General features: G+C 34.4%; 1 protein-coding gene across 1 annotated transcript; it reads right to left on the bottom strand.

The window, feature by feature from the left end:
• Positions 1 to 13,324: 13,324 nt before the first annotated feature.
• Positions 13,325 to 14,395, bottom strand: LOC138934315 (uncharacterized). The gene has a single exon (XM_070297939.1). It carries the CDS (start codon positions 14,393 to 14,395, stop codon positions 13,325 to 13,327), a length of 1,071 nt encoding a protein of 356 aa, XP_070154040.1.
• Positions 14,396 to 15,011: the final 616 nt, after the last annotated feature.

Consider the following 15,011-nt stretch of genomic DNA (forward strand, 5'->3'; position numbering starts at 1 on the left):
ATTCAGTCTTCCTTTAGGTTGCGTAGACCCAAAAATGCATTATTTCTAGCATAAAGATCCTACTGTAAATAAAAGAGATTGATTAATGACTTGAAAATTATTAGGCTTATGTTACATATACATACTCTTATATTATAAACTATGAAAATATAACAAAAATATTCATCTCTAATTATAATGTCTCTTATTACTTATATTTAAGAACTTGTCTCACATTACTAAAATACCCAAGCTCTATCATATTAGAAAAGAATACTTATCCAATGTCATTTTGTAGGAAGAGCAAAATCTCGTAAACTTTCAAATATGTTTGATACTGAAAACACATAATGAGATATTAAAACAGTGACATATATGAGGTTAGCACATCTGTCATGTGTGCAGTAAATAATATAGAAAAACGCTCTGTTAGAACATCTTTATTATTTATATATAGTTTTTTGTTGTATATCTATATTTTTCCCGTTGTATGGTATCCATAAACAATTAATAATTGTACTCTTTCGAAATTAGAATTCTACGTATGTATGTCACGACATCGTGAGATTTTATATGCAAAAGGGTACCGTATTATTAATTTTTTATGGACATATATCATACGTAAAACACAGATATACAACAAAAAAAACTATATTATAAATAATAAAGATATGCTAACAAAGCGTTTTTCTATATTGCTTACTGTACACATGACAGATATCCTAACTTCACGTATGTCACTATTTTGAAATCTCATTATGTGTTTTCAGTATCAAATATATTTGCGAGTTTACGAGATTTTACTTTTCCTACGAAATAACATTGATTAAGTATTCTTTGCTAATATGATGGAGCTTGGGTACTTTAGTAATGTGGGACAAATTGTTAGATATAAGTAATAAGACATATTACAATTAGAAATGGATATTTTCTGTTACATCTTCATAGTTTATAACAGAAAAGTATGTACATGCAACGTAGGTTTAATAATTTTCAAGTCATTAATCAATCTCTTTTATTTACAATGGGAACTTTACATTAGAAATAATGCATTTTTGGGTCTTCGCGTGCTGGGATAACTATTGTGCAACTACAGTATGAGGTAATATTTTTAAGTATTGTTTTCTGATTACTCATTCAACCTAAAGGAAGACAACCTAAATTGTGATGATAACAATTATACTGGTAAGGTTGCTGTATGAATGAGATCTTAATGTCACGCTACCTATTTAATATTATATCATATTTATTTTTATTTTAAGCAGGCAAAAGAGAGAGGGAGAGAGAGAGAGAGAGAGAAAGAAGAGAGAGAGAGAGAGAGAGAGAGTAATAGATCCACACTAATTTGCAAACCAGGGATCCAGCTTGCATTGAATGTCTGGACAAAATCCATTTACAAAGCACGAAAATCTTTTAAGCGAGAGTTTGATATTATAGTCTCCGCTAATAGAATCTTGTGATCTGTAATGGAATGATCAACGCTCATTTACCAACAATGTCTGTTGAAGCAATAATGATTTTGTATTGTTGACGTATTAGAAGATTGAGTATGAAGATTGAATTTGAAGATTGAACATTTATATCACTATTCAGTTAGTGAATATATCAGCGAAGATGGTGCTTTGGCATATTATATGCAAATGTGGCATATTGTAATATATATATTATTATATATGTATTATATATGTATATGTTATATATGTATTTTATCTGTATCATAAAAGAAAAATCTTATAACATTTTATTTTAACCGATTTATCAATTTTACAATTACATTATTGTATACATATGAATACATTATTTTTCAAAGAAATAATCTTGTATCAATATGATAATTATATTATAATAGTTATACTTGAAGATTTACATGTATGTACTGTCTCACATAATGCATATACATATGTTGAAATGTGGAATTATTAGAAATATTAGAATAGATATATTTATATATTTGTATATAGGTGTATTTCGTATGGTGAACAATGAAGAATTATACCGTATTCTTTTGCACTTAAAATTTCACGTATGTCACGGCAAAGATTTCAAAAATCATAAGATTTCAAGTGCGAAAGAGTGCCGTAAAATTTTTCGTTGGTTACCATATGAAATACACCGATACACAAATATATAAATATATCTATTCTAATATTTCTAATAATTCCACATTTCAACATATGTATATGCATTATATGTGATAGTACGTAATGTAAACCTTCAAGTATAATTATTACAAATATAATTATCATATTGATACAAGATTATTTCTCTGAAAAATAATGTGTTCATATGAACACTGCAATGTAATTGTAATGTTGATAAATCGGTTAAGAACAAAATGTTGTAAGATTTTTCTTTTGTGATACATATAATATATATAATAATATAAATATTACAATATGCCATATTTGGATATAATATCCCAAAGCACTGTCTTCGCTGATGTATTCACTAATTGGATAACGATACAAATGTTCTATCTTCAAACACTCAATCATCATATCCAGTCTTCTAACATGTCAACAGTATAAAATCCTTATTTCTTCAACAGACATTGCAAGTTAGTGAATGAGCGTTGATCATTCCATTACAGATCACAAGATTCTATTAGCGGAGACTATAATATTAAACTCTCGCTTAAAAGATTCTCGTGCTTTGTAAATGAATTCCCTCCAGACATTCAATGCAAGCTGGTTCCCTGGTTTGCAAATTAGTGCCGATCAATTACTTTTGTCTGCTTAATATGAAAATAAACATGATATAATATAAATAGATAGCGCGACATTAAGATCTTGTAAAGCAATCTTACCAGCATAATTGTCATCATCGCAATTCCGTCTTTCTTTAGGTTGAACGAACAGTCAGAAAACACAATGCTTGAAAACATTATCTCATACTGTACTTGTACAATAATTATTCCATCACGCGTAGACCCAAAAATACATTATTTCTAGTATAAAGATCTTACTAAATAAAAGAGATTGATAACCCAAATAGCAAAATGCTAGCAGCATGCGCGCAGATTGGCAGCAAATTTAATCAGAATTTCATGCCAACACCATAGCCATCTGTGACCACATTAAGCTCAGGTTTTGTCGACAGAGCCTGCTAACAGGCAATGTGAGCAGATTGGCAGCAGAAATCACGCAGAGCCTGCGCGCAATCTGACGGCAGATTGACAGCAGAAATCGAGCAATTTCTAAACATTTATATAAAATGGTACATTTAAATGGATTTAAACATTTAAAGGGTCTTGAGTCCAAGTAGCAAAATGACAGTAAATTTTGGTCACAAAATAACCAATTAGAGTTAATCCTAAAGTTAGGTCTCATAAGATTCAAAAATGACGTCAATAGTTGATATGTCACATTCACGGGATGTCATTTTCTGACGTTTGTATTAATAACATAAATTTATAATATTAGTAATATGTAATCTATTAAAGGGATATATTGGCAATAAGAGCCAGGCGCAGTTATAAAGGCGCAAAAAAGTATATTAAAGAAACTCACGTTACATAAATAAACGCAAAGCGGACGTTTCGGCTAATCTTTTAGCCATCTTCAGCGCAACACATTAAATTAAAATAAAAATTAACCGGAAGATAGATTACTCAGTAAATTCATAAACATTCGCAATACATTAAATTAAAATTACCGAAGATAGACCACCTCGCAAATTCAAACATTCATCAGCAAATTGTTGAAAGCCAGGTATCCTGGCTTTAATAATATGTATTAATATAATATATATATGAAAATTTGAATAATTAATTTATGAAATTAAATCAAAATTAAAATATTTTATTTATATCGAAGTTAATTTCTATTTTATATCTTAAATACATATAATAACGAACGATTTTCACTTATTTGGATAATTTCTTTCCAAATAAGTGAAAATCGGATATTTATCTGTTTGATTTGCTAAAAATCAGTTAAATATCTGAATTCCCGGTACGGGAGTCGTATCAGAAATTAAATTGATAGAAATAATTACGATGCTATTAGCCGCATTTTGCAGGCATTATATACGCTCGTGACAAGAACTTGAATACGGATATAGAAAGTGAATAGTGCGCCGTATAGCTGTAAACGAATAAACTATACTATCTTAATAAATTATATGAATGCTAAAAGCTGCAGATTCTGTTTGATTTCTACTGCCGATTTGCCATCAGATTGCGCGCGCGCAGATCTTGCTCGATTTCTGCCGACAATCTGATGTCAAGTCATATTAGCAGATCCTGCTCGATTTCTGCTGCCAATCTGCCGTCAGATTGCGCGCGCGCAGATCCTGCTCGATTTCTGCTATCAATTTGACATCAAATTGCGTTGTGCAAATTCTGCTCGGTTTCTGCTACCGATCTGCTGTCAAATTATGTCAGCAGGTTTTGTAACATTCCTGCTGATATTCCGCTATCATTATCTGATATAACAGACTTTGTATACAATCTGGAATCTTTTTGTTGACAAAAATTTGTAGCAGACGTTTGGCAAAATCTGTTCGAACAGACTTGGCTATCTGGGAAATGATTTGAAAATTATTAGGCTTATGTTACATGTATATACTCTTGCATTATAAACTATAAAAATATAACAAAAATACTCACCTATAATTATAATGTGTCTTATTACATAAATTCAAGGACTTGTCCCTCATTGTTAAAGTACCCAAACTTTTTCATGTAAGAAAAAATGCTTATTCAATGTCAGTACGCAGAGAAAGCAAAGTTTCGGTAGCTTACAAATATATGTTTGATACTACAAACACGATAATAAAGATATTAAAGCAGTGAAATACGCAAAGTTAAGATATCTGTCATATGTGCGGTAGGCAATGTAGGAAAACGCTCTGTTAAAATATTTTTATTATTTAATATGAATTTATTTATTGTATAATTTTTGATTATATATGTATGGTACGTTGTCCGCAAACAATTAAAAATTGTATTGTACTTTTCTTAAATAAAATCTCACGATGCCGTGATATACGTGAAATTTGAAGTGCGGAAAAGAACAGTGTAATTATCAATAAAATTGTTTACCGACAGTATATCATACTTCTTTTCGTACGCGATTTGACTCTGACATATACATATCATATGACCATGAAGTGGTAATTGAATTTTAAAACAGGTTGATTAAATAGGATTTAATCGACATTAAAAATAAGGTCCAAACGCGGGAGATTGCATGTGAACATGTCTGGACGCGTATGGACGCACATGGACGCGCGTCGACACGTTTAGACACATCCGCTCTTGCTCACGCATGACGCATGACAACGAACCAGTATATTATACATAAAAATATACAAAATATTAAAGCGTTTTCTACATTGTCTACTGCACGCATAGATATCTTAACTTCGGGTATGTCATTTTTGGCTGTAGTAAGATGACAAATATTCGTGAGACACCAATGATAGATAAAGCATTGATATATAGACCTGGACTCTGCGTTATCCGTTGTTCCAAATGCGTATATCAAAAATAATGAGAGAAAAAGAATATGACTGCGGCCATTTCTGTCTCTTTCATTGATTGATGTTAAATAGAAAGAGATATTGGCCGCACAACGCTACATCCTTTTCTAAAAAGCGGATTTTTACATGTGTATACACAGGCCAAGTCTATATGTCGATGTTTTATCTATTATTGGTATCTCACAAATATGTCATCTTACCGCAGCCAGTGACATACGCGAAGTTAGGACATCTGTTATCTGTGCAGTAGGCAATGTAGAAAACGCTCTCTTAAAATATTTTTATTAATTACATATGGATTTATTTTTTGTATATCTGTATTTTTCCTGTTATACATGCTATCCGTAAACAATTAATAACTGTATTATTCCGAAATTAAAATTCCACATACGTTATCCGTTATGGCATCGAGAGATTATACGTACAAAAGAGTATCATACAATTATTAATCGTTTTTGCGGATAGTATATCATACGTAAAATACACATATACAAGAAAAAAGACTATATATAAATTATGAAGATATTCTAACAGAGCGTTTTTCTATATTGCTTACTACACACATGACAGATATTTTAACCTCACGTATGTCACTGTTTTAATATTTCATTATCAGTTTTTAGTATCAAACATATTTGTAGGTTTAAAGATTTTGCTCTTCGTACGAAATGATATTGGATAAGTATTCTTTGCTAATTTGATAGAGCTTGGGTATTTTAGTAATGTGGGACAAGTTCTTAGACATAAGTAATAAAACATTATAATTAGAAACGAGTATTTTCTGTTATATCTTTATAATTTATAATATAAGAGTACATATATGCAACATAAGCCTACTAATTTTCAAGTCATTAATCATCTCTTTTATTTAAAGTAGGATCTTTACTCTAGAAATAATGTATTTTTAGGTCTACACATGCTGGGATAATTATCGTGCAACTACAGTATGAGATAATGTCTTTAAGTATTATATTCTCTGACTGTTCATTCAACCTACAAGACTGAATCGTGATGATGACAATTATGTTGGTAAGATTGCTTTATGAATGAGATCTTAATGTCACACTTCCTATTTATATAATAATATAAATATTACAATATGCCATATTTGGATATAATATCCCAAAGCACTGTCTTCGCTGATGTATTCACTAACTGATAATAACGAATAACGATACAAATATTCAATCTTCAAACACTCAATCTTCATATCGTCTTCTAACATGTCAACAGTATAAAATCGTGATTTCTTCAATAAACACTGCAAGTTGGTAAATGAGCGTTGATTATTCCATTACAGATCACAAGATTCTATTAGCGGAGACTATATTATTGAACTCTCGCTTAAAAGATTCTCGTGCTTTGTAAATGGATTCCATCCATACATTCGATGCAAGCTGGATCCCTGGTTTGCAAATTAGTGCCGATCTATTGCTTTTGCCTGCTTAATATAAAAATAAACATGATCTAATATAAATAGGTAGCGTGACATTAAGATCTCATAAAGCAATCTTACTAGCATAATTGTCATCACCACAATTCAGTCTTTATTTAAGTTGAACAAAGAGTCAGAAAACACAATACTTAAAAACATCACCTCATATTGTACTTGTACAATAGTTATCACAGCCCATGTAGATCCAAAAACGTATTATTTCTAGCATAAAGATCTCACTGTAAATAAAAGAAATTGATTAATGACTTGAAAATTATTAGACTTATGTTACATATATATACTCTTATATTATAAGCTAAGAAGATATAACAGAAAATACTCGTTTATAATTGTAACGTCTTATTATTTATATTTAACAATAAAGTGTAAGATTCTCTCGAGAAGGGCGGGTGATTTTTGTCTCGTGAATAAATGCTCTCTTTTTAACTTAAATATATAGACATATAGTTTATTGCTCCTGTACTTTACAGAGTCCGTGCTCCGATTCTACTTCACTTAATATGGCGCTGAATTCTTCTCGAACTTTCTGCCACGTGGCTCGCCGGTGTAGTACAATCCCGCTACCCGGTTCCCGCGTGCTTTTAGCTCGTCCCTCGATCTCTCGCCGCAAATTAACTAATATGCACCGGAGGGGTCCTATTTGACCACCGTCCAGCCTCTTTCCTACGTGAGCCCGACCTGGCTTAGCACACGAATCTATTTTTCTCAATTTAAAATATCCGATTACTTTCTCGCATCTGACTCTACTACTTTCTCTCCCGCTTCTCTTTCTCTCACGCTTCTACTACTGACTGTGTCTCTCTGAGCTCCTTCTCTCCGAAATTTATACGGGCGTCGGGGATTCGATACTTATCGAATCCCCCGTGTCGCGCTCCTATTCGCCGCGCCTGGCCACTCGATATCTCTCGAATTCACCGAGTCAACTTAACGGGTGTTTCTAATCTATCTTACATGACATATTCTTACAGTTCGGCCAGCCTGACATGTCGTTCGACCTCGAACGCTGTTTTACAATTTATAATATCGTTTTTTCCTTATCACTCTATAGCACGTTCACACTTCTTACAATTAATCAACTCTTATGATAGACTTTGGCATATACAAGTACTGTTACACTGTTTCATTCTTTTCCACAGCCTTCGCTCTCATTTTCTATTTCTAACTCGGTTTCGGTTTCGATTTCAGTTTCGGTTTCGGTTTCGGTTGAATCCGGGTTACTTCCTACCCGTATCCACGGTTTTAGTTTATCACAGGAAAGTATCGCGTTGTACGGTTTCTGCGTGCGATTATACCCTTCTTTGTCCGCGACCACGTATCGGTTCTTTTTGAGTACGATCTTTATTACATATGGCCCTTTGTATTTGGGAAGCAACTTCTGATTCACTCCCGGCTTAATCGTTAAACTCCTTATCATTACTAAATCTCCTTCTTTATACATCGACGGTTTCCTATGTTTTTTATCGTAATACATTTTATTGTAGTTCTGCATTGTTTTATTCGCTATTTGCGCACTGTCGCGCATCGCCGCTCGCTTTTCCAATATCTCAGTCTCTATTTTAGTTAGCCTATCTATAAATTCGCACAGATCCTTATCTTTATGGTTTCGCTGGTTGTATCCTAATAACAGATTACTCGGTGTTGTATTGATCGCTTTGTTGTGTGTATTATTTAATACATATTGAACATCATTTAAATTCGCTTTCCAATCTATCGGATTGACGGTGGTTTTCGCAAGCGTACTTTTTATAAAACGGTTCACTCGCTCGACCTGTCCGTTCGCCCACGGCGAAGCGATCGCTACTTTTACATACTTCATCTTACACTTTGCTACGAACTTTTCAAAGTCTTGCGACGTAAAACAAGTACCTCTGTCACTAACTATTCGTTGCGGCACCCCAAATATATTGAATAAAAAGGTGAGATTCTTTTCCACTTCTTTCGTGTTTGTAGTTTTCGTAGGCATCAGCCAGACATACTTCGTGAACGCGTCAATTATTACTAATATATATTTATAACCTTCCGGCGAAGTCTCCAACGGCCCGAAATGGTCCATGTGCAACGTTTCAAAAGGACTAGTGCCTTTATCCACTATTTGCATTTCTCCCTCCATGTGTTGGTTGGACAGAGAGAATTGAAGACACTTAACGCAATTTTCTATATGTGACTTTACCCTCATTTTCATGCCTGGGAACTAATAGTGTCCCAGAATTCCCTTTAGCGTCTTTTCCGTTTCCACATGGCCCATTTCGTCGTGGTAAACCCGTATGATATTCTCGGTCATCGTTTCCGATACTACGAATAATGCTCGCTCATTATGCATCCTAAAAACCATACCATTAATTATCGTAAATTTCTTATTTCCTTTTAACTCGATCGTTTCGGCGAGTTTCTGTAAATTCGGATCGGCTAATTGCCTATACATTAACTCATCCTCCTTTGTAAGCGTGTCTATTGTGTATATATTTCTACTAAGCGCGTCGACGTGTGTCATCTTATCTCCGCTTCGGTGTACTGCCTCGAAACTATAATTTTGAAAAGCTAAGCTCCACCGCGCGATTCTCGGATTTATATTAATCTTTTTTAAGGCTAAGACCAGCGAATTACAGTCCGTTACTACCTTAAAACTAATACCCTGTAAATATATGTGAAACCTCTCTAATGCTTTCACAATTGCTAACGTCTCGAGTTCGTAACTATGGAATTTCTTTTCAATGTCGGAGGTGGCTTTACTGAAATACGCGATAGCGGCCAATTTGTCGTCCAACTGTTTCTGTAGGAGGATCGCTCCATAACCCGATCCACTAGCGTCTGTGTGTAGTTCCGTTTCGGCCGCGGGATTGTACAGGCGTAACACCGGGTAATTAGTCAATTCTTTTTTAAGTATCTCAAAGGCCCGCTCACATTCCTCGTTGAAAACGAAACTCACGGTCTTTTTTGTCAATCTATGCAGCGGCTGCGCTATCTTCGCGTAATCTTTTATAAACCTCCGGAAATAGTTAGTCAACCCGAGAAAACTCTGCACTTGTCTCACCGTCTTCGGTTTCGGGAACTCGGATATGGCTTGCGTATGCCTATTACTCATTGTAATTCCCTCTCGTGAGACCATGTACCCCAGATATTCTATTTTGAATTTTAGAAATTGGCACTTCGCTAAGTTTAACTCGAACCCGTATTGTTTTAACACAATCAGCGCTTCTTTTAAATTATTAAGATTTTCCTCAACTGAGCTAGTCGCGATGATCATATCGTCCATGTATATTAATATTTTTTCCTCGCGAATTAGTGGCTGAAAAACTTGTAGAATTCTCCTCTGGAATTCCGCCGGAGCGTTCGCATATCCAAACGGTAATTTTACATATTCAAATTGCCCATCTGGCGTCGCAAATGAAAAATATTTTGTATCGTCCGGGTGTACATCAATCTGATGGAATCCGTCTTTCAAATCGAGAACCGTAAACACCTGTTTCCCTTGCAAGCTATTTATTTGGTCTTCTATGATCGGAGCTGGAAAGTTCTGTTTACAGATTCTCTGATTTAGAGGACGAAGATCCACGCACATACGTGTTTTTCCATTTTTTTTCGTTACCGGTACGATTCTCGCACAATAAGGAGAATTACTTTGAACAATTATTTTTCTCTCTAACAAATCATCGGTAATTTCTCTTAATTTTAATCTTTCGTTGTAAGACATTCGTCGAGGCGCGTACGCGTAAACTGAGTCATCTTTTATATTGACCCTGACTTGATAGTTATCTTTAATTGTTTTTATCCGCATATCGTCTACCTCGGCGAAGGTCTCTAATAACTTCGTTTTCTCATTTAAGCCGATATTTTCGTCTAGATTACTTAAAATTAGGTCGTTTCGATCTCGCGTCTCAATCGCGTTTATGTTTAAAATCTCTTCAGATTCCGCACATCGGTTTTCCGTAATCTCACATTTCCAAATGTTCGGTTTGTGAGTGACTGTTAAATTATTATCACTGAAAAAAGATCTACCTATTATCACAGCGTATTTAATAGTCGTATCTGGTACTACATAGAGTCGCATTTCTAAGTCGCGATCCAGATCGTAAATTCTTACTAATGTTTCAATTGTGCCTAATATCTCGATAGGCGTATTTCCGACTCCCGAAAACTTTTGACTTGACGTTAACGGTTCCAATTCTCTATTCTTTAAAAATTCCGCGTATTCCGTTTTTCTAATGAGGCTTATCGGACTACCCGAATCGACCAGAGCTTTTATTGCACATTTTTTCCCGCTTATATTAACTAAACGCACGTACGGTACCTCGAATAGACGCTCGGCTTCGATAGTTGTGACGCTCTCCGGTTTTCGCTCTACCTTATTTCCCGCTTTCTGCTGTCCTGATGCTGCTGCCGACGGACACTGCGGTTTTGTATGTCCCGGTTGTTGGCAGTGGTAACAGATCACTTGGGGTGATCGGCAGTCCTTGGCGATGTGTCCCCTTCGCAGGCAATTTCGGCACGTCACCGGCGTTGATCGGCAATCCCTGGCTAGATGACCCTTTCGCTGACAGCTATGGCAAACGACGTCCTTGCCCGTCGCTCCCTTGCGCTGCTCCCGGACGGCCTCGAAGCCTGGGTTTTATACCCAGCGTTGGACGTGGTTACTGTGGCCTCCGTGATTCTCCGCATGTGCTCGATGAAGCTGGAGAGTTTCTCCAAACGGGCATCCATGGCGGCCCTGGATCATCGGCAGCCTGATACCTGCCGCTATCAGATCAATTTGATCCTTCTCCGACAGATCTAGGAATTGCATGAGATTTAGCTTATCGTTTACATAATCTATAAACTTTTCTCGTGAATGCTGCCACACTCGCTCACTGATTTTCGCCATCGCCAGCGTAAATGAGACTTTCGCCTGTTTGATGAGACTTTTGTTGGCGCCTGTTTGTTTATCTCGCAATGCTCAATCCAGTCTATATATCTATGGTTTTTATACATTGTCTACTGCACATGTGACAGATATTCTAACCTCGCGTATGTCACTGTTTTAATATCTCATTATTGTGTTTGTAGTTTTAAACATATATTTGTAAGCTTCCGAGGTTTTGCTTTTTCTACGTAGTGACATTGAGTAAGCATTCTTTGCTTACATGAAAGAGCTTTAAGCACTTTAACAATGGACAAGTCCTCGGATGTATGTAATAAGATATATAATAATTAGAGATGAGTATTTTTGTTATATTTTCATATTTCATAATACAAGAGTATGTATATGTAACATAAGCCTAATAATTTTCAAATCATTAATCAATCTCTTTTATTTACAGTGAGACCTTTACACTAGAAATAATGCATTTTTGAGTCTACGCGTATTGGCATAACTATTGTGCAACTACAGTTCGAGGTAATGTTTTTAAGTATTGTGCTTTCTGACTGCTCAACCTAAAGGAAGATTGAATTGGAATGATGACAATTATATTGGTAAGATCGCTAAACGAACAAGATCTTAATGTCACGCTGTCTATTTAAAATGTTATCATGTTTATTTTCATTTTAAGCAGGCGAAAGTAATAGAACCGCTCTAATTTGTAAACCAGGGATCCAGCTTGCATATCTGGAGGCAATCCATTTACAAAACACGAGAATCTTTTAAGCGAGAGTTCAATATTATAGTCTTCGCTAATAGAATCTTGTAATATGTAATGGAAAAATCAACATTCATCCTTTTAGGCATGGATTATCTTGGAAAACAAGTTTTTTGTCAAAGTATGTTTATAGAATGATATTATACCACTTTTCAGCCAATATGTATAAATTAAGGTAAAATATAACAAAATTTTTTGATGCAATGGAAGAATTTAAATTTACTAAACACTATTTTATTATATAAAGAATTAAAATAGTATATATATATATATATATATATATATATATATATATATACCGGGTGTTAAATTTCAAACGTAACAGGTGGAATATCTCGTAAACAATGCATTTTAGAAAAAAATGTTTCCTACCAAAGTTGTAGGGTTTCGAGGGGGACATAACATAGTAATATTCATATGACCTTGGGCGGCGTCTCCAAGATCAAGTGGAGGTAAGAATAAATTTTTTAAATGGAAACCTATATTTTTTATTATAACATCTTTTTCTACTAATTAACTTGAACAACTTTTATCTGAAGCATTTTTTTATTTACCTAATATTTTTTAAGATATTCAAGAAAAACTTGGTAACTCTTCAGCTTACGATATTGAAGATCAAATAATGGAACAAAAGGACTCAAAAAATAAAAAAGAAAATAATTAATGAAGCAAATAAGAAATAAACTTTATTCATAAATCTTCACATTTAAAAATAAAAGAATTTTTACAAAAAGAATTTTTAGAAAGAGTATCGAAGTCAACCAAATTCTTTTTTTTTTTTTTTTAAATTCCATTAATCTAAGTGTTCAAAATGTTGTCCTCTTACATCTATGCAAGCTTGTAATTTTCGTTGGAAACCATTATGCACACTTTGTAATTCGTCTCTTGAAATTCTTCCGCACGCTTCGCGTATTCGTTCTATCATATTTTCTCTTGTAGTTGGAGGATTAACATAAACAATTTCCCGGATTCTACCCCACAAATAATAATCTAGGCAAGTCAGATCAGGTGATCTGGGAGGCCAAGACACTGGACCTCCCCGACCTATCCATCGGTCAGGAAAAATAACATTCATGTGTTGTCTGACGATTACACTAAAGTGGTAAGGTGCTCCGTCAAGTTGCATCCACATGTTCTGTCGAAGGTTTAGAGGCAAATCTTCCAGAAGAGGAGGTAGTTCCTCAACCAGAAAGTTCAAAAAAATTCGTCCGTTAACGATATTATCGAAGAAAAATGGGCCGATAATTGTGTCACCAATAATGGCACACCACACATTCAACGACCATACATGTTGATGATCAATTTGTCTTAACCATCTAGGATTTTGGTCGCTCCAATAATGAAGATTATGACGATTCACATGGCCACTGTTATGAAATGTAGCTTCATCGCTCCACAATATTTTAGAAAAGAACATTTCATCTTCTTCATAGCGCTGTAAGGCCCATCGGCAAAATTCTAATCTTCTATTATAATCTTCCTGCGTTAATGCTTGGTGTAAGTGGATATGATATGGATGTTGGTGTTGACGACACAAAATATTCCAAACATTTACGTTGGATGTTCCAAGTTCCCGTGACAATTGTCGTGTACTGTAATGAGGGTTCACAGTAATTGCTGCTAAAACGTTTATTGTCATTCCCTCATTACAAACTGGACGAGGCCGATTTATATTGCGGTGAGCGGCAAAAGTTCCGTGCTCTCCTGAACGATAAAATACACGAATGAAGACCATGGGAGATGGATAATGGAGCCTATTATAGTATCTTTGACGGTAAACTCTAGCAGCTTCTCTAGCATTTCGTCTACATTCACCATAAATTAAAAGCATGTCACGATATTCCACATCAGTATAACGCACCATAACGGCAAGTGAAAAAAGAATAGAAAATGGAAACACAATTTACTCTAATGACCACATTAGTCGCACTACTGTAACTGATTTAAAAAGTTACACATTCCCACCTTCTTCCGTAAATATGAAAGTCCGTGCATTGGCGCTGACGATACAACAAAAAATGTAAACACACTGAGTGCTCAGTCTATCTGTTATGTGTTTTTTCTGATCGACTACAATACATCTGCTTGAAAGTCAAATGACAGAAGGAAAAGATTCAGAAAAGAAAAAATGCTTTATTAATAAATCTTTAAATAAAAAAGACAGAATTTTTACATAGAAAAACATGTTGAAAGAATTACCAAGTTTTTCTTGAATATCTTAAAAAATATTAGGTAAATAAAAAAATGCTTCAGATAAAAGTTGTTCAAGTTAATTAGTAGAAAAAGATGTTATAATAAAAAATATAGGTTTCCATTTAAAAAATTTATTCTTACCTCCACTTGATCTTGGAGACGCCGCCCAAGGTCATATGAATATTACTATGTTATGTCCCCCTCGAAACCCTACAACTTTGGTAGGAAACATTTTTTTCTAAAATGCATTGTTTACGAGATATTCCACCTGTTACGTTTGAAATTTA

This window comes from Polyergus mexicanus, unplaced genomic scaffold (assembly GCF_030449975.1).
Source record: "Polyergus mexicanus isolate NDT 795.1 unplaced genomic scaffold, iyPolMexi1.0 SCAF_6, whole genome shotgun sequence".
Taxonomy (NCBI): Eukaryota; Metazoa; Arthropoda; class Insecta; order Hymenoptera; family Formicidae; genus Polyergus; species Polyergus mexicanus.